General features: G+C 32.3%; 2 protein-coding genes across 4 annotated transcripts; both read right to left on the reverse strand.

Annotated features, from left to right (window-relative positions):
* Window positions 1–208: 208 nt before the first annotated feature.
* LOC111717362 (signal recognition particle receptor subunit beta) lies at window positions 209–5166 on the reverse strand. Its single transcript, XM_023492866.1, has 5 exons — window positions 5017–5166; window positions 3025–3081; window positions 2148–2242; window positions 1571–1673; window positions 209–321 (listed from the first exon to the last, which is right to left on the reverse strand). The coding sequence occupies exons 1-5, from the start codon at window positions 5129–5131 to the stop codon at window positions 224–226; spliced, it is 468 nt and encodes a 155-aa protein (XP_023348634.1). The 5' UTR covers window positions 5132–5166; the 3' UTR covers window positions 209–223.
* Window positions 5167–5644: 478 nt separating this feature from the next.
* Window positions 5645–22718, reverse strand: LOC111717361 (putative sodium-coupled neutral amino acid transporter 7). 3 transcript variants are annotated; one of them, XM_023492863.1, is made up of 18 exons: window positions 21228–22707; window positions 19802–19854; window positions 19570–19632; window positions 19227–19274; window positions 18358–18429; window positions 17576–17675; window positions 17141–17197; window positions 16775–16861; window positions 15120–15210; window positions 14251–14294; window positions 12538–12602; window positions 11093–11161; window positions 10619–10703; window positions 9336–9451; window positions 8283–8360; window positions 7713–7811; window positions 7010–7041; window positions 5645–6436 (listed from the first exon to the last, which is right to left on the reverse strand). In XM_023492863.1, exons 3-18 carry the CDS (start codon window positions 19580–19582, stop codon window positions 6380–6382), a joined length of 1113 nt encoding a protein of 370 aa, XP_023348631.1. In that variant the 5' UTR covers window positions 19583–19632; window positions 19802–19854; window positions 21228–22707; the 3' UTR covers window positions 5645–6379. The 3 variants fall into 3 exon arrangements, with proteins under 3 accessions (XP_023348631.1, XP_023348630.1, XP_023348632.1); XM_023492862.1 differs by lacking the exon at window positions 19802–19854; XM_023492864.1 differs by lacking the exons at window positions 8283–8360; window positions 19802–19854 and having other exon boundaries at window positions 21228–22718.
* Window positions 22719–25613: the final 2895 nt, after the last annotated feature.

Here is a 25613-nt window from a genome sequence, read left to right on the forward strand (position 1 = left end):
AGTTACGGCTGTGCACATCCAAATCCCGTTCTCCAGTATCAATTATGACACCAGCACAAAAAATGGCATTTTACTTCTTTGCAAATCTGCATCAAAAGCGAAGATTTAAAAATGTCTTAATTTAGAGCGGACACATCTTTCTAGAAGAAATATCAGCAACAGAATATATAAGATCACTGATTTATTTTCCATTAAATAAATCAGGGAATAAATTTGAATTATATTAATGAAATAACAAAACTTTTATAAATTTCTCGTCATTCCTGATTTGTTTGGAAACTGCGGCACTGTCAACTACGTAAATAATCCCGCGTGCAGAGCCTGAACAAAATATTAATTTTCAATATTTCTTCATTTTTAATTTTTTTTTTCATTTTTAGTATTTCTTTATATATATATATATATATATATATATACAGATAATTTTGCTTGTCTGTCTGTTTGTTAGTTTCCATTAGACGTAAAAACGTCTGAACGGATCAAGCTTAACGCTTATGAGGGAATATTTATAGAAGCTTAAAATTACAAAAAGGAATTGAGTGAGTGAGTGAGTGAATGAGAGAGAGGGTGAGTGAGTGAAAGGGTGAATGATTGAAAGGGTGAATGAGTGAGAGGGTGAATTAGTGAGAGGGTGAATAGTGAGAGGGTGAATGAGTGAGAGGGTGAGTGAGTGCGCGCGTGCGTGCGTGCGTGCGGTAGTGAGTGAGTGAGTGAATGAGTGAGTGAGTGAGTGAGTGAGTGAGTAAGTAAATAAGTATATAAGTAAGTAAGCATGGAAGTCAGTAAGTAAGTAGGTAAGCAGGTAAGTAAGTAAGTAAGTGACTAATTAGTTAGTTTTTTATGTAGATTTTCAAGATCTCGTTTTTATTTTGGACTGGAAAAGTAAAATAATTATATTTTCTTCAAACAACTTACAATTNCCCCCCTCCTCATCATTCTAGGAAAACAGGGCTTTTAATATTGTAGCTTGAGGGGAAGCCAAATAGCATTTCCCTTTTTTTGACTTAGAGAAAAGTACGCAACTTATGACAAGTGCTTTACACTAGCATTCTTTTTGATTAGTAGATCGACCCTTGAAGTTTTCTTGTTGATCGGTCCGTAGGCAGGATATTACTTACATATACTTCCCATATATTTTTTTGAATAAAGAAACTGGTAAATTACGTTTCCCCGGCAATTTCATTTCCCCTCAATTCCTAAAATACGTTTTTCCTAGATTAGACTTATATAAGCTATAAAAAAGGGACATTTACATTTATATATATTCCCCCCCTAAGGGACTGTAACTGAATATTTGATGAGGATTTGATTGATTCCTAAGGAACTACACATGAATATTAGTTAAGTATTTGATCCCTAAGGTACTGTACCTGAATACTTTTTAAGGATTTGATCCATAAGGTGCTGTACCTGAATATTTGTTAAGGATTTGATCCCTATGGGGTTGTACCTGAATATCAGTTAAGGATTTGATCCCTAAGGAACTGTACCTGATAACTTGTTAAGGATTTGATCCCTAAGGGACTGTACCTGAATATTTGTTAAGGATTTGATCCCTAAGGGACTGTACCTGAATATTTGTTAAGTATTTGATCCCTAATCCTTTCATGGCCAGGGATATCAACAATATTGACAGGTTTCTTGCCATCTAACAACAGCACACCACTGTTCTCCTAATATATACAGTCATCCTCATATGATCAACACAATGAAGACGACTTTCGATTTCAACGTTGATTTATATCAAGCTTTCAAACAGCATGGATACACATAGACATGAAAGTCGAAAGAAGTCGTCAATTGAAAAACTTCACTTTGATTACTTGCAAACTTAACTTAAATAAAAAAGTCGTCTTAATTGTATTAATATAATCGCATACCACGGTATATTAGAAATATATTAAAAAACTTCAACATCTGATGAAAAAATGATTTTAAACAGAAGGGGAGGGTGGATTTATGAAAAAATATATACCATAACAGTTTTTTTACTTCCAAAAAAACGAAATGGATAAAGAAAATAATTTAATGGATTAAAACTTTTTTAAATGCCAAGATACATATTTGAATTACAATCTTTCAACCATCATTCTGTTGAACGAGAGATTTCGAAAGCTTGGAAGAAACTGTTATCGTGTTTTCTTAACCTTCATAGAAGTGTAGGTCTCTAGAGGTTTCCCTTTTAAGAGCTGACCCAGCAATGTCGTCTTCCCCGCGTCACAGGAACCACAGATCAGAATTCCTTGCAGATAAAATTGATGATAAATTGATAACAAAATAAAAAAGGTTTTCTAAATTTATTTCATGCAACAAAACTATATAACAGCACCAACCCCCCCCCCTCAAATAAACAAGTTATGCCTAGGATGGTCTAAAAATATTGATAAAATTTTCGGTGCTTCTCAGAAACTTAAAAAGGATGAACCATTAAAAAAAATCTACAATTCTAATATAAAAACTTTGTTACGCGACGAAATCGTCCCGTATAAACTTTTAGCCCCTGATGAGTTTGATTATACTGTGAAGCCCCTGTGGAGCCGAGAACTGGGATCTGTACTTTCTAAACATTCAAACCAGTTAAAAGTGTACGCTACCTAAACACCATATTGTTTCATGAATTTTCTCGTCAGTTAAATTTGATATTTACGGATAGTAAAACCTGTGTTATTAGTTTGTATGATTTAATAAAGTTCTAATTCGGTCAATCTTTAGATTGAACCGTGTATCCTGTAACTAGAGCACTGATTATTCTGAGACTGAGATTTGTAGAGAGGTCATAGGAGTCATGAAGTTATAGGACGTTCCAATCAACCGGAGCTACAAAATGACTAGGTTCGATATCTAAGGGTTTACCCTAGAGTTTTTATTGTCTATTAGCGGCCAGGGTTGGTCGCGAAACAAACTTGTACATGGAAAATACTAGGTTATGTGTATTTTGTGATATGGTGCGTATTTTGGCGTTAAAACTGGAATATAATCCTATATAATATGGGCCGCTCTGTAAACGTCAACCATGTGGTTTACCTCTTCCAAACTTCCGTTTCCGAGAGAAGATGAAGACAAGGATTAAAGTGACGAGCCCTGGATCGCAAACATTTAATTCATCGACATTTAAAATTAAAATTTTAATTTTTGCATTTCGACTTAATAATAACTTTTTATCCTTAATATATGTTAACTTTGTACCAAGTCTATCGTATCCTATCCTATCCTATCCTATCCTATCCTATCCTATCCTATCCTATCCTATCCAATCTATCCTAAATCAATTCAAAATTTATTCCAACTTTTCTAGATCTAATTTAATCCCTCCCAAGTTTTAGAATTCTAAGGGTCGAATCAATAAAATGATTTCTAAATAAAAATCTGAATTCCTGAAACCCTTACACTCCCAAGAAGAAGAATTGCAAGGCTTATCAAGACTCTAGAGAGCCTACAAATTGGATTTTGGAAACTTAAGAACAAAAAAAAATTGAATTTGAATTATTTCAAATTTAGCTGCCATGAAACAAATTAAAGATGACATAATGGTAAGTTCATATTCAATGGGGGGACCCTAAAGACCGGGTGGAAGGATGGTAAATGAAGGGGAGGGGTAGAGGACCCTAGAGACCGGGTGGAAGGATGGTAAATGAAGGAGAGGGGGGGACCCTAGAGACTGGGTGGAAGAATGATTATAAATGAAGTTCTTGACCATTTTTTTACCACTTGTGACTTGATTAAATTCAAATAAATAATAACTTTTAATAAAAAAAGTGAATTTGTAAATGTTAGAAATATAAAAAAACATAAAATATTTCATAATGGTGAGGGTGGAAATGGTCTTTAAAAAGATTTCTGACAAGTTCATTTTAAGCAATAGTTTTCTATCTATTATTGGATACTTAATTAAATCTATGAGAACCATGTACTTCCGAGATCTTTCACTAATCTTTTCTTTTCTTTTATTTTGTTTAAAAGAAGTCACATTTCATTTTCCAGACTTAATGCAAGAGAAAACCTCTTTCAGATGGTGATTTCTTAATTTAATCTTCTATGAAGAAGATATATTACAGTATTTTTTTAAACAAAATAACAAGGGTGTATATTTTTCAGAATTACCCGAGGGGGGGGGGGTGTGAAAAATGGTACATCATAAGGCAAGATTGATTATCCATTCTTTGTAATACTTTTGACCCAAAAAATTATTCATTTTCTCCTAAAGTTCATCTATTTCCACAATTCAGTAAAACGCGAAACATTTTTTGCGCAAACATAAATTACTTCTGGGAAAAAAATATTTTTTAAAACGGGAGGGGATAATGAATTAATTAGAAAAATATACACAACTGAAAAATAATCTGAGATTTCCAAAAACAAATCCTAAGATTAGCCTTCTATAAGAGTAATTGGTTAGTATACTTAGTACTTTTACCCACGTTGAAGTCCACGTTGTAAAATATTATACTTTATGAAACTATTAGGCCCAGTTCATACTATTTCATTGTAGCAGTGCTTTAAAGTAATTATTTTGTAAAATGATCATAGCACAGTAGTATAAAATTTTAATGGCTCCCATTCCTCAAAAAAAAATCCAAGTCTTGTTTTTTTTAATTCAAGTAAAAAAAATTTAATTTTATTGGTTTGCGATTTTTATTCTGTCAAAAAACTTTTTTATCAAGAACAACATACGAGTCTTCTATTGATGGTGATAAAAGATTGACACTCGTGTTCTGATTTAGACCGGTTTCAAAATTGGGACTCATAAAGCAGTCACAGAATAAAAAAAGGTGAGAAAACATCCTCCTTTAATGTGTCGAGGAGACAGTCCAGCACCGCAGATAAAGGGCACTGTGCTATAATATAAATGATGTATGCTAGTCTGTCATTATATGGAGTTTACCATGAACTGGGCACGAATGATAAAATCATTAAGTGCCCTTTCTCTACAGTTATCAAATGGTAACTTATAATGTTTGTCACCCAAAAATTTATATTTAAAGATAGATTAATTTCTGAATTGTACAGTTTGCGTTCCTACAAGGAGAGCCACAAGAATCCCAATGGTTTGCGGGTCCCTGGCATCCAACCGTTCCCGGGTTTCTTCAAAGAATCCTTTTCCCTCCATTTTTGTAGGTTCTCTGGCAGCCATGTTTTTATCTGTAAAATCAGTTTTTAGACAAAAAAACAAAAATCATACTTAAAACTTAATGCCCTTTTCTTTATATATATATATATAATATTTTGAGTGCTAAATACAATGATAATTCTAGAAAGCTTTTTAATAATTATCTTCATTACCATAACACACGAATATTTAGTTATAAGACTAGGAGTCATGTGTGAAGAATATTTATAAAATATATCTATGCAATAAATCCTAATCAAACATTTAAAAACTATTCCAAGATATATTAACGTAAAACAATTTAACTTCGTTAAATTCCGTCGATTTATCTACATTGTTAATCTTGAATAGTTTGAATATTTATAAAAGGATAAAATACTTTTATTGTTTGAGATCTTAACTTAAAAATTTAGATTTAAATCACTATAAAATTCAGAAATTATTTGATTATAAAATTATATTTAAAGTGTCTTAATTTTCGACACACATGAAAGAGTTATGATCGGAGTCATGATGAGAGTTATGAAAGAGTCATGATAAGAGTTATAAAAGATTTATTAAGAGAAGGTTCAGAAAGTACAAGAGCAATAGTACAAATCTAAAAAAATGCTGGTTTGAAGCTGAATTAAGATATGATGAGGAGAGAGAAAAAAACAATGAAATCAAGTTAGAATCAGGGTTATCATTGTACCAACCTAACAAGTTGATTGCTAACAATGTAGAAAAGTTCTGGCAAATTTGTTAGTTTAATCTAATCAGTTTGGCGTGTATATGTTAAACAATGAATTTGATTACAAAAGGACACTTTGGTAAAATTATGCTAAAAGAATAAATTACAATTTATTTATCAAAAATATATAATTGTGTAACTTCTAACTTTGTATGAATCAAAAAAAAATTATTTTATGTATCTTTTAAAACAAAACAAAAAAGACATATCTATTTATGGAACACTGTTGTCTATCCTTGGAACACAAAATATATATATATGTATCTATTCATCTATTTATGCAACACTGTTGTCTATCCTTGGAACACAAAATATATATATATGTATCTATTCATCTATTTATGGAACACTGTTGTCTATCCTTGGAACACAAAATATATATATATATATGTATCTATTCATCTATTTATGCAACACAAAATATCTGTATATCTATCTATCTATCTGTTTATAATCTTTAGAAGAGAAAATAGATGTATATCTATCTATCTGTCTATAATCTTTAGAAGAGAAAATATCTGTATATCTATCTGTTTATCTAATTATGGAACACAAAGAAGACTCTTGCTACCAGAACTAGTCATATCTCGTTCTACTCCCTATACATTACATTCGGATGTTTTTTTCACATAACAAAGTTGAAAAAATAAAATAACAAGATGTCAAGATGGCAATGCCTGATTCATAACGGTATTCTTGAAAAAGTTTCGATTTTCTAGGAAGTGATTATTTCTGATAATTTCTATTTGCTTTTCTCCAGTTGTAGAGAAACCATAATTGAAAATCATCACCTTGTCAATACTATAACATTGATATCTAATTTATACTTGATCAGACAAAGGTTTTCAGGATACTCTTGTGAATCCGGCATTGGCATATATGCATGGAGACGCTTACAGTCCTTTTAATAACAAATTTCATGATGAAGTCTTTATCCAAGCAACCTAATGGTGTAAACCTTTTATACTTTAAACTCTGACAATCTGTTCTAGCCGAGTTCTTGATATGAAATATTAAAGGTCGTTTCAGGTTGCAAAGATAAATTAAAGAATTAGAGTTTGAGGTGAATGTTCGGTTCTTTGAATAGAGGTTAAAATCATCAAATATTAAAAAAAGAATTTTGAAGAAAATATTCGAGTTATTTAATAAATGTTATTAACATCAAAATTTTCCTGAGTAAGAACAACTCCAAATAAAAAGCTCCCTAAAATAAAATATAACAATTTGTCAATTCAATAAACTGCGGTGCTCACAGATGACACATTCAGGTTTTGAGTTGAACTTAAAATTTTCCCAAAGCTTTTATTTTCAATCGTCTGTCATATGCAAAGTAAACAATTCATGTTGAATGTTTTACAAGCTATTTTAGGTTGTTTCTCAAACCTGATTTTTAATTAAAAATAAAACTATTGTCAGATATCAATATTTCAATGGCAACTAAATCTTGGACTCAGGGATAAATATTTTTAATAATCCCTGCGGAAATAATTAAAAATTGGACTTAGCAGATATTACATTCTTTTTCATACTTAGCCCCAACATGTATTAATTTTTCCCAAAAAATCATTATTTTACCCTAATCCAGCGAATTAACCCTTAAAAAAACAGACTCTAGGGGGGTACAAAATGGTTACAAGGGGAACTTCTCTAGGGGGGTAAAAAATGGTTACAAGGGGAACTTCTCTAGGGGGGTAAAAAATGGTTACAAGGGGAACTTTTCTAGGGGGTATAAAATGGTTACAAGGGGAACTTCTCTAGAGGGGTAAAAAATGGTTACAAGGGGAACTTTTCTAGGGGGTAAAAAATGGTTACAAGGGGTGATAGGGGGACAAATAATTTTCCACGAAAATATAGACCCCTGTACTTGGTTCCTACCTAGGATGAGAAATACAGTTGCTAAACCTATCTTGAGTTTAGCTTCTAGCTTCACTAGGCCTGGATCCAGCATCAAGGTGGATTGTAGAAGACAGATCCCTAACAGATAAAACAATTTTAACTAAAAACGCGAACAAATTTTGTGAAAAATCCTGTAAATTGATCTGTTTGTAGTTTAATCAACTTATTATGCTTCTAATTAAGCCTTTTAGTGGAATAATTTAGTTAATTATCTGATATCAAGGTAGTTTGTTCTAATGTATGTTGTTAAGTTTTAAATTGGTTGTTTGGTCTGATTTTGCGTGTTTGGTCTGATATTGTTTGTTTCGTCTAAAATTGTTTGTTTGATCTGATATTGTTTTCATAGTTTAATATTTGTTACTTGGTCTGATATTGATAGTTTGGTATGAAATTTCTAGTTTGGTATAAAATTGGTTGTTTGGTATAAAATTGGTGGTTAGGTATGAAATTGGTAGTTAGGTATGAAATTGGTTGTTTGATCTGAATAGAACATACCAAACCAAACCTGATCTAGTGTATACCGGTCTGGTTTGGTTTGGTGTATTTTACCTGGAAGAATAAAAATGAAAACTGCCGCCAAAGATCCAATAATGTTTATCACAAATCCAATATCAGGGATTTTTGCAGCTTAAAAAAATTATTTCTTTATTAATCTTTAGTGTCCATTCAGCAAAGTGTTAAAAGAAAAATCTAATAAAAATCTTATCAAATAGTTTACGGAAAAATGCAATTTAATGAAATAAATTGTCCGTTTTTTTCCATTAATATCTTGATTTTCGTTCACAAACACCAGATGTACATCGTGCAAAACAAAACTTCCATTTTAAAAGCTACTAAAAATCATGCCCCGTTGTTGAGTGTGTGTGTCGAAACGGCTGAACTGGTCGGGCCCAGAATATTTTGCATAACATTGTAAATTACCAAGAGGGTTTTATGGCCAGTCAACATTAAAATTCATTAAGTAATTCATAGTCTAGGTTTGGTTCAAAATGTTCCACATAAAAAAACAACACAAAAAGCAGCAAATAAGGATAAATTAAAGGAACAGTAAATGTGAAAATTTATTGTTTACAATTTTATCAAAATCTTCCTCATGTTTACTTAAAGTGTACCCATGTGCATCGACCCTAATAACTTTACAAAAGAAGCGGCACTTGAAACTTTAGTCCTTTTAGTCGGACTGTAAGCGTTATTTTAAGCGCCTCTCCCGAAGCTTTGTCTGATTCTTTTAACAGTTAATTTTTCAATTGGGGTTTCTCTGCAAAATTGCAATTGCGCATTTCTTACTGATAAACAATAGAGAAATTAATATGATTTAATAATCATTGAGTTAGTAAAACGAGGTTATCTTCCACATTCTTTATCAAATCAAGGTTTCACGGGTACCGTTGTAATCGAGCATTGCCTTTTTTTGCATGGTGGAGGATCCCTTGAAACTACGCCTACAGTCCCTTAAAATGTAATTATGTTTACCTAAAACTACGCCTACAGTCCCTTAAAATGTAATTATGTTTACCTAAAACTACGCCTACTGTCCCTTTAAATGTAATTATGTTTACCTAAAACTACGCCTACTGTCCCTTTAAATGTAATTATGTTTACCTAAAACTACGGAGAGAGCAAACCAAACAATAGCAATTATATATCTTCTAAACTTTTCTTTGGTTCTAGTTTCTTCAGTTACGAACAGATCTTTGATTATTGTTGAGATGGCCTCCCTAAAATAAAATTAAAAATGTAAAATAAAATATAATTAGTTACCTTCAACTAATCAGAGATTGGTCTAATCGGTTTCTTTAATCAGAATTCAATCACGTCTATGTAACCATTCAGCTTACAGAGTTTACATGTTCTACTTCTTTACTAAAAGGGACTGTACAGAGAAAATGAATGGGGGGTGTAGGCTGAAAACTAAGAACTTCAGGAGTTGATTGACACCTATAAGAGTTCTATCTGATGTTCCTGTCTCGAGGAATTGATACAAAACTGTGTCAATATTATACCAAAACTTATATATACAATTATAAGATAAGGAATAAGATTCTAAGTTTTAAACAGATTATATTCAGCAAATACAAAACCAATCTGAAAACGAAGATATCTCAGAAGAGTCTGATAAACTCAGGTTTGCTCCAACTATTATTTAAATTTAATAATTTGTTATTTTTAATAGATAATAATAATAGATTTAATAGATAATATCATTGATACGTCCGTATCAGGTGACCAGAACTCCCACCAATGACAGTGCAGTATCATTGTCACGTGATACAGACAGAGAGCATTGAAAACCAACTTAGATTTAAACAATATTTGCGTACTATTTACAACTAGAGGATTTTAAGTGAATATGCATTAGCTTTAACTGGATCCGAAAAGTGTCCTCAAAAAATGTCATGCTTGGTATACGTTGAAAATTGGCACTTTGATATAGTGCCTGAGAGCGTAATTTCAAGTGACCGTTCCTAAATGCACCTCCCGATTTACAATGGTACCCTGAAAACATATGTGCTCATCGAGGACAGAAATATGTGTGTTTTTCAACTTTTCAACTCCTTTATTCAGCATCAAATTCTAGTGTGTGCTAGCGCTATGTTAAGTTACGTGCAGTCTGATATTACGCTTACAGTCCCTCTAAGACACAATGTCTTCATTTTCAACAATGTCAAATATCATAAAATCAAATTATTAATTCAATATTTTTGTAAAAATTAAATAAAATGTTCTTGGTTAAATAAATAAATATTGAAATTGAGAATATATTTGCAGGATGTTGAATGTTGATCTAATCATTCAAATATGATTTGATATATTCTACACGTTTCTGCGCTTATTTGATACTAAATTTAGTCTCTACATTTTATAGATTTTCAATGAGTTTTTACCTTCCGCAAAACAAAAGGATAGGATAGGTAGTGTAGGTCTTCAACGCCATGGATATAAGGGCTATCAGGACCCAAGGATTGGACGCTGAAAAAATGTCTAGAATTATTGATTACAATAAAAAAGAAATAAAGCCTTTTTCCAAAAATTTTATTTTAATTACGTAGTTATTTTTCATATTAATTCTGAGTTCCCGAAAGTGTAAAGAACTCAACCAATTAAGTGGGGTTTGGAGAATCCAGCACAGCCAATCAGAGAAGCGGGAGAATTTTTTAATTTTGCGCGCCATTTAATGAGTGAACTCTCATTGGTCGGAAACTGGCAGGGTGAGAAAAAGAAAGAATGAGAGCAGAATATGAAGGAAATTAAAGTGTAAACTTTGGATATTCAGATAAAGCGATCGGGATTAAAGGTATCCAATTAAAAGTTTTGGCTCTGAAACAAAGAAAATCCTAAATAAACTTTTGAAATAATACCTGAATAATTTTCTAGAATATCATTGCTCACATTTGATCCAAAAGTTAAATATCCAAATGTAGCGGCGCCTGAAATTAAAGAAAATTAGCAAAAAATTTCAATAATACATAAAGTAATAATCTTAGTTTGTCTGTTTGTTTGAACACAATAGAACCACGGGAATGTACTTGGCTAAAAACTTCTAAGTTGAGTGGGTTAACTTCAATTAGAAAACTCCTGTCAATGCTGGATTCCCAAGCTTATTTTGCATCAAAGGCATTTCCAAAACAAAAAATGTTCCCAATTTGAATAAAATAAATAAATAGTAAATAAACATCAACCTTCATTCCATAGAATAATATGTATCCATAGTGATTGTCCCAATTTTGCTATAGTTTGATGTATCACATGCAACTGTTATTCTAACTTGGGCCAAACTTAGCACATAAGTATTCAAAGATTTTTTCTTTTATTGCGCGCGCGCGCGGACATTTAAGCCTTTGGGGGTGAATTTTTTTAGCGCATATTTGTTTTAAGAGTGACAGGAAAAATTTTCAAGTGCAATTAATGAAGTTAAGATTGATTTACTGTCAAAAAAGACGTATTTTTTATTTATTAATTTATAGTTAGGTAATATTATGATCAGTGCTTTGGATTAATTTAATTTTGACGCGGATCCTGATCCGGATCCTGGATCCGCATTGTAAAAAAATGGATCCTGATCCAAATCCAGATCCGGATTCAGGTCATTTCTTTAAGATTTACTGATTTTTTTAACAACAATAAATCAAATTTTTTTTTTCATTTTATTCGCTTATTTTTATCCTAAAACTTGATGAACCATTCAGAAATGAGGAACTTTTTAAAATCTCTCTTTTTTCAAAAGTTCAGATTTGGTTTTTTGGAGTAAACATTTGTTTTGCAGTTTTTGCTTGATATTTTATATGCGGATCCACGGATCCGATTCAGAAAGCCAAAAACTAACGGATCCAACGAATCCGGATCCGGATCCTAAGCACTGAATATAATGCTTAGTTGCCATAAATAAAAGCTATTTTCAAAATGAAAGATTGTTCGATGTTTTGAATTACTTATTTAATTTACAAGAACTTTGCTCTTGAAAGGGACTGCATTCTTAAATTAAAGTTTCCATTCCTTTACGGAGTTGCATGTCTAATTCACAACTGTAAACCTTTATCTCAGATATAGGGAGGTTAATATCGTTATTTTTCTTTCGGAAAGTGTTGAATTCTGGTATAGTATTCTGTGTGTCTCCTGCAAAAATCCGCATCTTACTTCTGTTTAGAAACCATAATTAAAAATGAACAATTTTTGGCTTCGTAAATCATGCACAAATGTTAATTAGGTACCTTTCTGAATCACACATGAAATTAGGTCACTTCAATCAAATTTGTTCATAAAATATAAAAAATTAGTTCATAAAAATGTAAGATGAATTTTTGACCTGTATACACGAACACACACGCAGTTATGGCAGTCGAGGAAGCTATGGTAAAATGTTTCAGGTTTCTGACAAAAATTTTAAATACAAAATACAAATTATACATCCATTTGTTTTTAATTTCCAATCCTTCCACCCCCCCCTTCCAATCCTTAACACCTTCCAATCCTTCACACCTTCCAATCCTGGAGTTCTTCCCAAGCCTTCTATTTCTTCAAAATCAATCAGACTTTTAGCGACACCCAATGTCCACATCGCAATCCCACCATGACTGTACTAAGCAGGCATTGAATTCTTCTCAACCTTCCAATCCTTCCCATCCTTGATAGCTCTCTTACATTATCCATATATGCTTTGATATAAACTTGTCAAGCTAAACAAGTATCTGTTTGAAATGTGCGGACTTTTATCTGTTAATTTTATCTCTATTCATTGCCGAAAAGTACCCCCACCCCATCCTCCTCCTTCCTTAAAGTTCTCTTTTATCAATTCTACTCTCCCAAGGGAAGGGGGGGGGGGTTCTTTCCTTTACAGCAGCGTTTCGGATCCGGATCCGGTCGGATCCGTATCATTTGGTCGGATCCGGATCCGGATCCGTATCAGGAAACGTTGATATGGATCCGGGTAGCGCCAAAAATTAACCAAAACCATGGAATAAATAAATCAAAATGGTTCGTAAATGTATTATTTACATGACGAAAATTTTTCAAAATTATCTTTAATAATTTAATGTTTACATTTATTCACAGAATCAAAAGTTACCTCGGATCCGGATCCGGATCCGCATCAAAATGATACGGATCCGAAACACTGCTTTACAGGGTGTCCTTATAACCATGGATATTGAGTGACGTCACTACATCGACTTTGTTATGCATTAGCGTTGTAATATCTTATTTACCTCGTAATAAAGTTAGTTCTGTTAGAACATATTTCGTAGGAATGATAAAAAGCTGTTTATAATAAGAAATGTCAATGGTGTGTCACAAGAATGGGATCAGAGTAGGGTTTCTAATCGGAATTCCGTTCCGCGCAACTGTTCTCGTTTTGAACAGAATAATGCGGAATAACTGTGAACCACGGGTATACATTTTCTCATCATTGAAATAGAAGTTGGCTACCATGCAATTCAAAACTAACTCTAAACTCTAGCAGATAAAACAAAAACATTCTATTAATTAAAGCTAAATCAAAAGTCATGTAAAAAGACAATCTATTTATCGTGACTCAATCCCCGTATTTTTTGGTGCACCCTGTATAATATTCACAGCACAACCTCTGCCCCGGTTTTATCAATTCGTTTGAAATTAAATTTTCTTCTTCAAAGTCACTGCTTTCTCTAGTATTACAAACATTTTCCCTAGGAAATTATTTATCAGCAGGATCTAATAGAAAGTCAACCTCCCTTGAGGAAGTTCAAAAATGGAATTAAGTCTTTTCCACTAACTCGGATTTTCTTATCTCTATATCTTTGCATCCCAAGTCATATACCTTGCATATTTCAAACTGTAAATTCTGTTGGATCACATAATCTAAATCTACACCATTAGGTTACACAGATAAAGGAATAAGAGAATTTGAGTTTGTGGCGGAAACTCCATTCTTTTCCACGGGAAAAATAAAATGAGAATAAAATTGATAATATCACTATTTAAAAGCCTATGTTAATTAATGAAAATTAAAAAAGAGAAGAAACAAACATATTTAATTTTGTCCCTGTGTTTCATGCAGGAGTAAATAGGTATTACGCTCACATGGCACTAAAAATAAAGAAAAATATGTTTAAAGGGCGGATTCAAAATTGAGTTAAATTTACTGTTACATAAAGAGACTGTCAACGAAATTAAAATCGCGGAATTCAGATTTTTTTATTTATCTTCTCTGTACCGCTTGAGTTAGTTAGTCACTTCTACAGCTTAAGAATCCACAATCAATTTCATCCATTTTCAGCCAGAAAAACAAGAAAATGTAAATTTAAAGTACTGAGAAACTCTTTACATGGAAAGTCACTTCAAAATTGAATCAACAGTTCCTTTACTAAGGTATAGTTCAGTATAAATAACATCAGAAGTTTGTCTAATACAATTCTTCAATTTAAAACTGTGACGTATCAAATTTAGTGAGTTTTGCCAACAAAAAAACAATGTGAACAGTAATTTATCTTTACTTTCATTGGATTGTCCAACGAGTCCTCACATCCTGCCTATATTTATAACTCAATTACTTAATTAAGTTATTACATTTAAAATTAAGAATATAATGTCAATTGTAAGGGACTATAAGCCTAATTTCGAGTGATCGACATGCGAAGATGGCAATGCCTGATTTACAACGGTTCTCTAAAAAGCTTCGTCTGTTCAAGAATGAATTAGATCTGAATGTTGATAATTTAGGGAACTGATTATTTTCAATAGTGGTATCTCTACTTGAGTGATTTCCACATTTTCCCACATTTGAAAAATTTTAAGATAGAAAAACATTCCAAAATATTGCTTAGATATTTGTAAATCTAACATTGCCAGCTTTGCATGCAGGATCACTTCAGATACACATAGAGTCACTTAAATGAAGAATATATTGGTTACCTGGTATCCGAAACATATGACTGGTATCACATTAAATATATCGAGAATATTATCAGGTTTTGTCTTTATCTCTCCAGGTTTATAGTTTCCACTAAACAGCAATATATAATATATATATAGGATCCTCGTTACAGGTGTTTAAACGGATTTCAGAGGGTTTTAAGTGTTTATAAGGGCATAAAGGGGTTTCAATGGGGTTCAATGGGTATCAGCGGGTTTCAACGGGTTTCACGGTTTCAAGTGGTTCAGTGGGTTTCAATGGGTTAGAAGTGGGTTGTTAAGGGGCTTCTAAAAGGTGTCAAGAGGTTTATGGGGGGTTTTAGGGGTTTTGATGGATTTTAGGGGTTTAAAGGGATTTAAAGGGATTTAAAGGGATATAAAGGGGTTTAAAGGAGTTTCAAATTGTTTAAGTTGTCATCCAGAACGTAAATCCAATTATAAATCCGAAAAAATTAATTAAGATCAAGCTAAAAAATGTTGTTGAGACATTTCATGGAAAGAGATTTCATAGATAACAGTATCATATATGAGACATTTCATAGATAAGACATTTCATAGATAGGACATTTCATGGATAGGACATTTCATAGGGCATTTCATAGATAAGACATTTGATAGACAGAGAAGATTTAAAATTGAGACATTAGATTTATTTTTTACAAATTGTATTTTTCTTTTTTCTTAATATTCATATTTGACCTTGTCTATGAAAAGTCTTCTCTGTCTAGTGTCTTTGCAATGTCTTATCTATCCATCTGTCCCTTCTCCTTCTATACGTGTCAGAGAATTGCAGTTTTTCCAATTTAGTTTTTATTTTTAACAATTCACTCGAGCATTTTCATTCAACAAAAGCACTATTAATGAAAAACTTTTAAGCGGACAAGAAGGTTTTCACATATGAACAATAAATTGAGTTTAAGTTCTTAAACAAATAAATTAAGTACATGGGCGTTGTAATTACTTTATACCTTGTCCAAAAAAAAAATTAAGAAAAAAAAATCTTCTCCATGTATTTGGAAAACCTTCCGTGTCTATGAAATATCTTATCTATGAAATGACTTATCTATGAAATGTCCTCTCAATGAAATGCTTATCTATAAAACTAGCCTTAGAGGGCGCTTCGCGCCCATCTTCTAAATTAATTGTGAACATGTTCTCTTTGTGTACATCGTAAAACAAAACAAAAGTAATTCGCGGATTTTCACAAAAAATTTCGTAGATTTTCAAAATTTTAAAAAATTTAATGAAGATCGAATTTTGATGGAGACAAATATTAAAAATTTCAATCATTCATAAAAAAAACCTTCCCTGGGGTCCCTAGATGTCCATCAAAAAAATTTGGGCCCGATCGGTTAAGCCGTTTTGACGTTTATTGGATACAAACAGACAGACAGACAAGCCAAATTTATATATAGATGTCGCGACAGCTTAAAAATGTTTCCTCATCATTTATCATTTACTTTTTTTCTAGGGGGGGGGGACGAATATTTTACGCTTACACTTTGTTTTACAATATGAAATTAGGAGAGTTTCTTTGTAGAGATTATTTAGAAGTTAATCGATGTTTCTTCCACACGATCCGGATCGTTGGATGTCCGGATCCGGTTTGCGAAAATATTGCGGATTTGACCGGATTTTTACCAATCTTACGTTACCTGAAGTATTGTGATATTATGATGATGACTATGTATAAGATAGTGAATACTCCCATTACTGATGCATACTTCAAGAAATCAATTTTACTGAAAACACATCAAATATTTTATCTCTTGTACAACATAAGTTTAATTTCAAAACAAGTTTGACTCCCACGCATATGATTATAATTCGGCAAAAACTCCAACGTAATCTAAAGTCTTTTTTACATTTTTAAACTTCTTACAATATTATCAAACTAAAAATGTTCAATCTGCAATATTTTTAAGGGTTTCTTTTCAAAAACTAGAAAAAATCTCTTTGCTCATCAAATTTTCAAAATTAAAAAAAATTATTTTCAATGAGAAAATATTTGATGAGCCTGCCTTGTGAAACATAAAGGTAGAATCAGGAGAACTGAGGTTACAGGCATAATAAAATTCCTGCCAGTTAAACAAAATTTAACGATTTAGAAGCTCGTAAAAATTTTAAGAACATTTAAAATTTTAATTAGTGTTCACTGCTCAGGGCCTTTTAAATATTTTTATTAGACCAAAATTTTCCTAATTATTTTATTCCACTAATTTTTCATAAAACTAGATTGATCCAGAAAAGTTTTCTGATCTTAAATTACTAAACCATTAACATTTATGTTTCAGAGCAAAGTTTTTTCTTTTGTGATATTTGCACCACTGATTTCTGTTTAACCAGTCAAATAAAATAAAATCAGACTGTTACAGATGTCCTACACCCACACAGCAAATTGGGGGGGGGGGGAATAATTTATTTTTATTAAATTAGCTTAATTATTTGTTTAATCCCTGTTCAGAAACCATGTTTTACAGAAGTCTGGTCCAATCAGAGAATCAAACGCCCGGTCGAATTGATCTCCAATTATGATGAGAAATGTTAAACAGGTTCCTAGCAGTAATATTGTCAATATTTTAAGGACATGCACGGACGCACAGTAGGGACAAATCGGACAAACATAAAAGCTGAACAGTGAACAGTGATAATGCACATTAAGGACGCACATTAACGACGCACATTAAAGACGCACAGTGAAGATGCACATAGTAAAGAAAAACATTGAGGACTCACATATAAGATACAGCATATGAAGCGAATTGGCAATGCTCAGTGAAAACGCACAATGAGGACGCGTGAGGACGCACAATGAAAATGGACAGTGAGGAAGTACAGTAAAGATGCACAATGAAAGCAAAATCTGAGAGCGCACTATTAACAGCACACAAAATTGTGACATTTATACATAACACATTATATAAGACAGTTGAATACTAGAAAAAGGGACATTTTAACTGACAAAAGTTATCATCTTTCCCTAGAGCAAAATAGGACGCACATTTTTGAAAGTATATTGAGAAATTTCATCTCATACATACATACATACATACATACATACATACATACATACATACATACATACATACATACATACATAAGTACGTGCATACGTACGTACGTAGGTACATACATAAATACATACATACACCCATACATACATTCATTCATACATACATAGTATGTATTACATACATACATACAAATAAACATGTTAGCTTTACAAGTATAGAATTACCAAAACAGTAGAGAGCTGTAATTAAAGATGTAATTCTCTCCCCCCAAACTCCACAAACGGTGTGCATTACACCTGGAAAAAAAGATTTGATATTCTATGCGCTTTTATTCAACAAACAAAACAAAAACTTCAAAAATATTAAAAGGACTCACTGCCTATGCAGTTTAAAGTTACACTGACTGAATCAAAAATTTACAATAATACACTTTCTAGGAAATAATTTTAGGATATCCTTGTTTTTTCTCTATTAAGATTGATCATTTTCCATTGAGATTTCTTAATGAAAGTAATTTGCGGATTTAAGATAAAGAGAAAACTATTGTCAAAATTGGTCTCTTTTTACGATGGGAAATCAGGGATATCTTTATCATTGATACTTTCGATAGAAATTCTGAAGTGTACCGTTTTAAACTAGCAAACAAACAGCATGTACAATTTTAATCATAGGATCAAAACTTCTTATAAACTCTCAACACATTTTTAATAAAACTTGATTAAACAATGTCTTTTTCAATAAACTTATTCCCTCCCCCTAGGGGGAAGGGGACCACTTAATTTTACTCATACTAGCCTTGCGCCTATCTTCTAAATTAATTGTGAACATGTTCTCTTAGTGTACATCGTATAACAAAACAAAAATAATTCGCAGATTTTCACAAAAAATTTCGTGGATTTTCAAAATTTTAAAAAATTTAATGAAGATCGAATTTTGATTGAGACAAATATTTAAAATTTCAATCATTCATAAACCTTCCCTAGGGTCCCTAGATGTCCCACAAAAAATTTGGGCCCGATCGGTTCAGCCGTTTTGACGTTTATTGGATACAAACAAACAGACAGACAAGCCAAATTTATATATAGAAGATTACCTTGCAAAGTGGTTGAATTTCTCAAATTCGAAGTTGACGCGAGTATAACTGAAAACAGGCATATTTTCAAGTAAAACACTTTGGAGAATTTAAAAAATGGATTTTTAAAAAATGTTGGAAAACATCGTATTAATATCAAAAAAAGAGAAATTGAAAATCTAATCAAATCAAGTTAAATATTAAAGGGAACCCAACGTGGAACCTCCAGACTGGCTTCAGGGTGCTATGCACCACTGGAGCCTCTGATTTAGGTCTAGTCTCGATTTAGCGAAAATATATTGTTTGTATTACAATAATGGTAGAAAATCTGCATCATCATGTGTATTTATCTTAATAAACCTTCCTAGAGCAATCATTATAAAAAGAAGAAGAACAGCTTGAACTATAACTGCTGAAAGGACTCCACCTGTTAAAAGGATTTTTATGAGATTTTTCCTCGTTATTTAGATTTTGTATGTTTTTGTTCAATATTTAGTTAAATGACAGAACCTTCTCGAACCCAAAAGTTCACATAACCTTCCTTGTTCCCCCCTCCCTCCTTTTGACTGACCCTAAATACCAAACATTAACCTTACCTCTTTCGCCTTTCCCTTATCTCCCGATAACCTTGACACGTCTAGAAGTCCTTCTACAATAGCAACATTTTTTATTCTACCTCCCCCCCCCNATCTATCTATCTATCTATCTATCTATCTATCTATCTATCTATCTATCTATCTATCTATCTATCTATCTATCTATCTATCTATCTATCTATCTATCTATCTATCTATCTATCTATCTATCTATCTATCTATCTATCTATCTACCTTAGGGCGGCCCTGTAAAAATTGTTCAGAGGTGCACTTTTTCTTCTGAATAGATATATATGAAACTAAGAAAAATCCAAAATATTTTTTATTTTTGACCATTTTTTCCGGTGCCGTTGGAAAAAACCTGATTTTTTGGTCATTTTTGAACTTTATTGATTTTATTTCTTAAAACTTTTATAAAATCCAAAGTTTTTGGCTGAGAATAATATTTTATATCATTTTGGAAATCCCAGATAATGGTCTAAAAGAATAAACCAACTTAAACTGAATATTATGAAAAATCATAGTTTTATAAGCAGTTTTAGCCCCAAAATCATCGATTTTATTGATGCGCACTTGCAGCTCACTAACATACCCTGAGAACTGAAAAAAAAAAAAATTTTATTTTCATTTTCTTTATTTTATACTTATTCTAAAATGTCATTTCTTTTTGAAATACCTTCAAAAATGGCCGATTAATGAATAGTTCAAAAAAATTCGTTTTTTTGAGTTTTTTGAAAATTGTAACTCTCCTATAATTTCATGACGTGTTTGGACATTTTGAACTTGTTCTTTTAAAATGTTCATAAAATGCATAGTTTTTGACTTGGAATATTGTTTAATATCATTTTGGAAACCCCAGATACTACTTTATAAGACAAAATTAAAAATTTTAAAAAATTGTTGAAAACTATTTTATTTTTATGTAAGTTTAGTCGAAAAATTATCTGGTTTTTTACTATACACTATCCTTGTCAAAACACTCGCTGACAAATATTAAAACATCTTTTTTAGTTTTTCCTTTCTATTATTAATCGGCCATTTTTGAAGGTATTTCAAAAAGAAATGACATTTTAGAATAAGTATAAAATATAGAAAATGAAAATAAAAATTTTTTTTTTTCAGTTCTCAGGGTATGTTAGTGAGCTGCAAGTGCGCATCAATAAAATCGATGATTTTGGGGCTAAAACTGCTTATAAAACTATGATTTTTCAAAATATTCAGTATAAGTTGGTTTATTCTTTTGGACCATTATCTGGGATTTCCAAAATGATATAAAATATTATTCTCAGCCAAAAACTTTGGATTTTATAAAAGTTTTAAGAAATAAAATCAAAAAAGTTCAAAAATGACCAAAAAATCACGTTTTTTCCGACGGCACCGGAAAAAATGGTCAAAAATAAAAAATATTTTGGATTTTTCTTAAAACCTGCTTTATGGAACTGTTGCGGAAAGTCTAGAAGTCCTGCTCCAAGTGCAGCATTTATTATCAGGAAGACTGCTCCTAATGTACTAGTGCCCTAAAAATAAGAGGGAGTTGGTTGTCTTGACGAGATATTGCATTAATAGCAGACTTATCGCCCTGCAGCTCAGAAGATTCTGAGAATAACTGGATAAAGTGACTGGATATCATACGGATACTTAGAAATGTCATGGAGTACATCAGATTGGATTGGATTGCAGCAGTTCAGTAGTTGATTGGTCTGCAGTATCAGATCAAACTGAAGATTTGGTTTTTGGGGGATTGGCAGCCAGTGCTTTGTTCTTACTTTTGGCAGAGCTATCCTAGATCTTGTATATCTCTCGAAAGTATTCCACAACAGATTTGCCCTTAAACTTAAATGATCACTTAGGTGTAGCATATCACTAGGTTTTCTCTCTCTCTCCATGAACCTAGCCGGTGATTGACGAAGTGCTCCTTGAAGTTGACAAGACCATTAATCTTAGGATGTCTCTTGATTTTCACTCCACAGGTAAGGAAGCATGGATCATGATGGGTTGGGATGATGGGATGGTTATCATACTGATTCATCTCTCTAATCTTGGTGTTGAGATTGATATAGGAGTATCAATGTGGTTCTTTTACAGTTTACTTTTCTCATCATTGAAGGTAGCTAGCTTGGATGAGGGAGAGGGGTGGCAGCAAAGCTGCTCCAAAGAACATTATTGTTACTAAAACAGATGTTGTTAACAGTTCAGTTGAAATCTATTATGTCAATCATGATTTTGTCCGCAATATATTTGTTAAAAATGTCATTGAGACCAGCTACTAGTATAACATCCACAGGCCTATGAATGTGCCATATTCCATGCAAAAGGCATGGTGAAGTTCCTTCATTGTAGCTCCTGGAATGGTGATGTAGTCAAGGTGTATCGTATCACCTTTATATCCATTTGAAAACCTGCGTCCCTGCCAAGTGCCAATTGTTCATGGTAAAAGAGGATACAACAACAGCATATCTTACACCTACTTTGCACGAGTGTAGAGTTCCAGAGTATGTGAAGCAAGGATAATTGCGTGGGAGCCTGGATACGGTATTACTTGGAGCTTTTATGATTGTGGAATTAAATTGAAGGTTGAATCTTTAAATCACCACCTAGAGTAAACGCCAAACATATCTCACAGTATCTATTGATATGCTGATTTGCGATACAATTGTTTTAATAATCAGAGCTTTTAGCACTAATAAACATCACTTCTTCTTTTTCTTTGCAATTTCAGCCAACTGATTTCATCTGTTGAGCTGCAGGATATTTGGAGGTGAGCTTGTCCACGTACGCAGGGTGGGCTAGAGACGTATATTCTGAGGCTTGGGGGGATGCTAACATCAGGCTGGTTTGTTGGATGCATAGCAACAGGATTGTGCTTTCGCTCTGGGTGATTCATCCGACATCTATAAATAGGTTTGGTATATTATACACAGGTTTAAAATGTTGGATTTAATAAACAAGAATAGTTTACTGTCCACAGAATAATCATGATAGAAGAACAAAGATAAAATTGATATTAAAGCTGTCAAATCTAAACTATTATTTTAGGATAAACTACAGCCTGAAAAAAGAAGGCTAAACCAGTGTGATCCATTCAAGGAGGATTAAATAATCAAGAAAAATCTCTTTAATTCTGTCAATTTTCAAGTTAATAGAAAATCAAAATGTTATTGTATTCTGTATAATATTGGCTAATTTTAAATGTTAAAACTGTTAACAAGTAATAATTAATCCCAAGCTTTCATGGTAAAAAATGATCATGGGAGATCAAGATCAGTAAAAACTTGCTCCCTAATCCAATCTCAAGAAGTGATCCATTAATTCAAATGACATCCAAGGTACAAAATAGTTCAGAGATCTATAAAGCATTATTATTCATTAATCGTATTGCAGTTGTTTGATCCAGTTGATCATCCAGAGTTATCAGTATAACCCGGAGTTCTTGAGGCTCCAAAAGAGGCTAGGATTGTCCTACACACACAAGCAGGTCAAAAAACAGAAATTAAATGTATTTATTTGAAGAAGATAATTAATGTTGAAATATGATTTCAACTGATTGATCTTTAGATGTGGAACAGGACTGATACAAGATATCTTTAACAAGGCCTTCTATCTACAGTTTGATCCTACATCTTGTGTTCACCCATCTGCACTCCCAGTCAGCTTAAACAAAGATCTCATGGTGATCTACAGCACAAAGTTAGTATGGAAAACCTCCCAGGTATTGCTTAAATCTAACCTGTGTTAAATGTTAGATTAGCAATAATTCCTTTGCAGGCAGAAAGAATCTGAGGATGACTGTATGTATCGTTTCTGTACTTCATAATACTGTTGCTCTTGAGGGATTGTATCTAGATCAATTCCAGAAGGTGAATACTTCTGATATTTAATTAATTACTCTTTAAAAGAATAAGATTGCTCCTGACCTGACTTTAAACTATTTAAGCTAGGAATATCCTGATCTATTATATGCATTCATTTTACAGGATCAAGAAAGAATTGCAAACCACAGTGTTCACAGGACACACTGAAAAAGTTATTATCTAATAAACTAATCTACATCAACTCAGTAATATCAACAATGAAAACTAGTTGCTTTTTGTTCTTTACATATGCAGGAGAAATTATACTGACACATGGAGAACTTGAAACCCGATAAAACCCTAACAGAAGACATTTGGCTCAGTGTGCAAGAAAGCAAAACCACCATCAAATGCAAGATTTATATTAGAAAGCTAGGGACACCATTGTATTTCTTAAAAAATATTCTCATGTGCCTTTAGAAACAAACGTTTAAAGCTTTTATAAAGTTCTCATATAATGCTTCAAATCCTTTAATCTGGACGTAACATTTCACCAAAGATTAATTTTTGAAATATTGGATTTTCATGTATTCTGTCAAATAACCTTGTTGGATCACAACATTTTACCATTCATCACATTTTATAAATATATCATGCTAATTATGTTTATATTTTCAGCTTCACAGCAAATGATGATCAAGGAATAAACCCTATAACTAGTGTCAATTATTGGGGTGGCTTATAAATAATACATTGGTTAAAAATAGTTATGCACTTCTGATGTTCTGACGCTGAAAATCAAATTGAGAAAACGCTAAAAGCAGAAAAGTACACAAAAGCAAAAGTGAACATCTAGCTTTCAGAGAAGCAACACTGGCTCTGGCTCGTCCCTTCTAAAAGTACTCAGAGATACAGGGTGAGAGAGAGAAAATGGCAAACTAGAAAAACTTTAGCCAGGGGTGTATATGGGGCCGGGTATACACCTCTACACACAAATGGAAAAGAAATAAACGGAACTACAAGAAACATTAAAGGCCTAAATAAATCTTAAAACAATGTATTAAACTGGAAAATGGAGGTTTTTTTTTATCTAACTGGATCCAGATTTTGCTACTGGCAGCTTTAAATTTACTCCTTAATAACAAGCCTGGTTGGCTGTATTAAGTATCCAAACTTGTCGGAAAAATGTTAATTCTTTCAATTGAATCTATGTGTGTAAGCATCAAGGGAACTCAGAACAGTCAGGTTCTTAAACAACTCTCACAAGTTTCTTGTGGCTTAAGAACCCTGTGTGGAATAACATGCAGTACACTCTACTAGGAAAAAGAAAAATAATAGTGGAGAGAGGGAGGGGTTTCTCTCCTTTCTACCCCTTCCCTCTTGCCAGAAACAAGGAAAATGGAAACATATTAAGTAGAATCCTGATAGGCTGAATTCTGAAGCACTGTGTCGGATATGAACTTACAAGAACCAAAATTCTGTTGTTGAAAATATTCACTCCTTTCCTAACCTTTCTTATCCCATTTGTCATTATTATGGTGGAATTCCGACAATGAATATCCTCAGAATTTTCATACCCTGCTTAGCTGTAAGAATATTGAAAGATGAATTATTGAAAAATGAATTAATGTTTAAACCTAAAACCTTCCATTTGATGAGTAGGAGATTCCTGGCAATACTAAAAACTGCAGATCAGGTAAAACAAAGATACAATGCCTTTTCAAAATTTTGTTCAAAATTTTTGATTAAAAAATAAATTGTAAAACATGATATTACAGTAAAAGTATCTCATTCATTTTATAAGCATTATTAATATTCAAGTAAGATAGACTTTTATCACCATAAGACATTTGATTTATTAACAATTCTAATTTGAACCACAAAGACAAAGAAAGGCAATTAAGCTGGGATTAAATTGCCTACATTTACCTATCCAACTGAAAGATTTAACATAATGTGAGAGCAAATAAATAGGATCCCACATATTCTTAGATAAGTTTCCAAAAATTAATTATTTCTTG

Source organism: Eurytemora carolleeae, unplaced genomic scaffold, assembly GCF_000591075.1.
Source record: "Eurytemora carolleeae unplaced genomic scaffold, Eaff_2.0 scaffold2143, whole genome shotgun sequence".
Taxonomy (NCBI): Eukaryota; Metazoa; Arthropoda; class Copepoda; order Calanoida; family Temoridae; genus Eurytemora; species Eurytemora carolleeae.

Bases quoted from the DNA above. Each gene is read 5' to 3' on its own strand.
- LOC111717361 (XM_023492862.1), bottom strand. The intron at 17,676-18,357 runs GTAATTCTATAC...TATTACTGCTAG, and splicing joins TACAGCTCTCTACTGTTTTG to GAACCTGTTTAACATTTCTC. The intron at 6,437-7,009 runs GAAAATTTTGAT...TGTAATGTATAG, and splicing joins TTGGAGTTGTTCTTACTCAG to GGAGTAGAACGAGATATGAC.
- LOC111717362 (XM_023492866.1), bottom strand. From the start codon at position 5,131: ATGGCTGCCAGAGAACCTACAAAAATGGAGGGAAAAGGATTCTTTGAA. The intron at 2,243-3,024 runs GTAAACCACATG...TTTATCTGCAAG, and splicing joins GAAACGGAAGTTTGGAAGAG to GAATTCTGATCTGTGGTTCC. The intron at 322-1,570 runs GTACAGTCCCTT...TATTTTGTTCAG, and splicing joins AATACTTAACAAATATTCAG to GCTCTGCACGCGGGATTATT.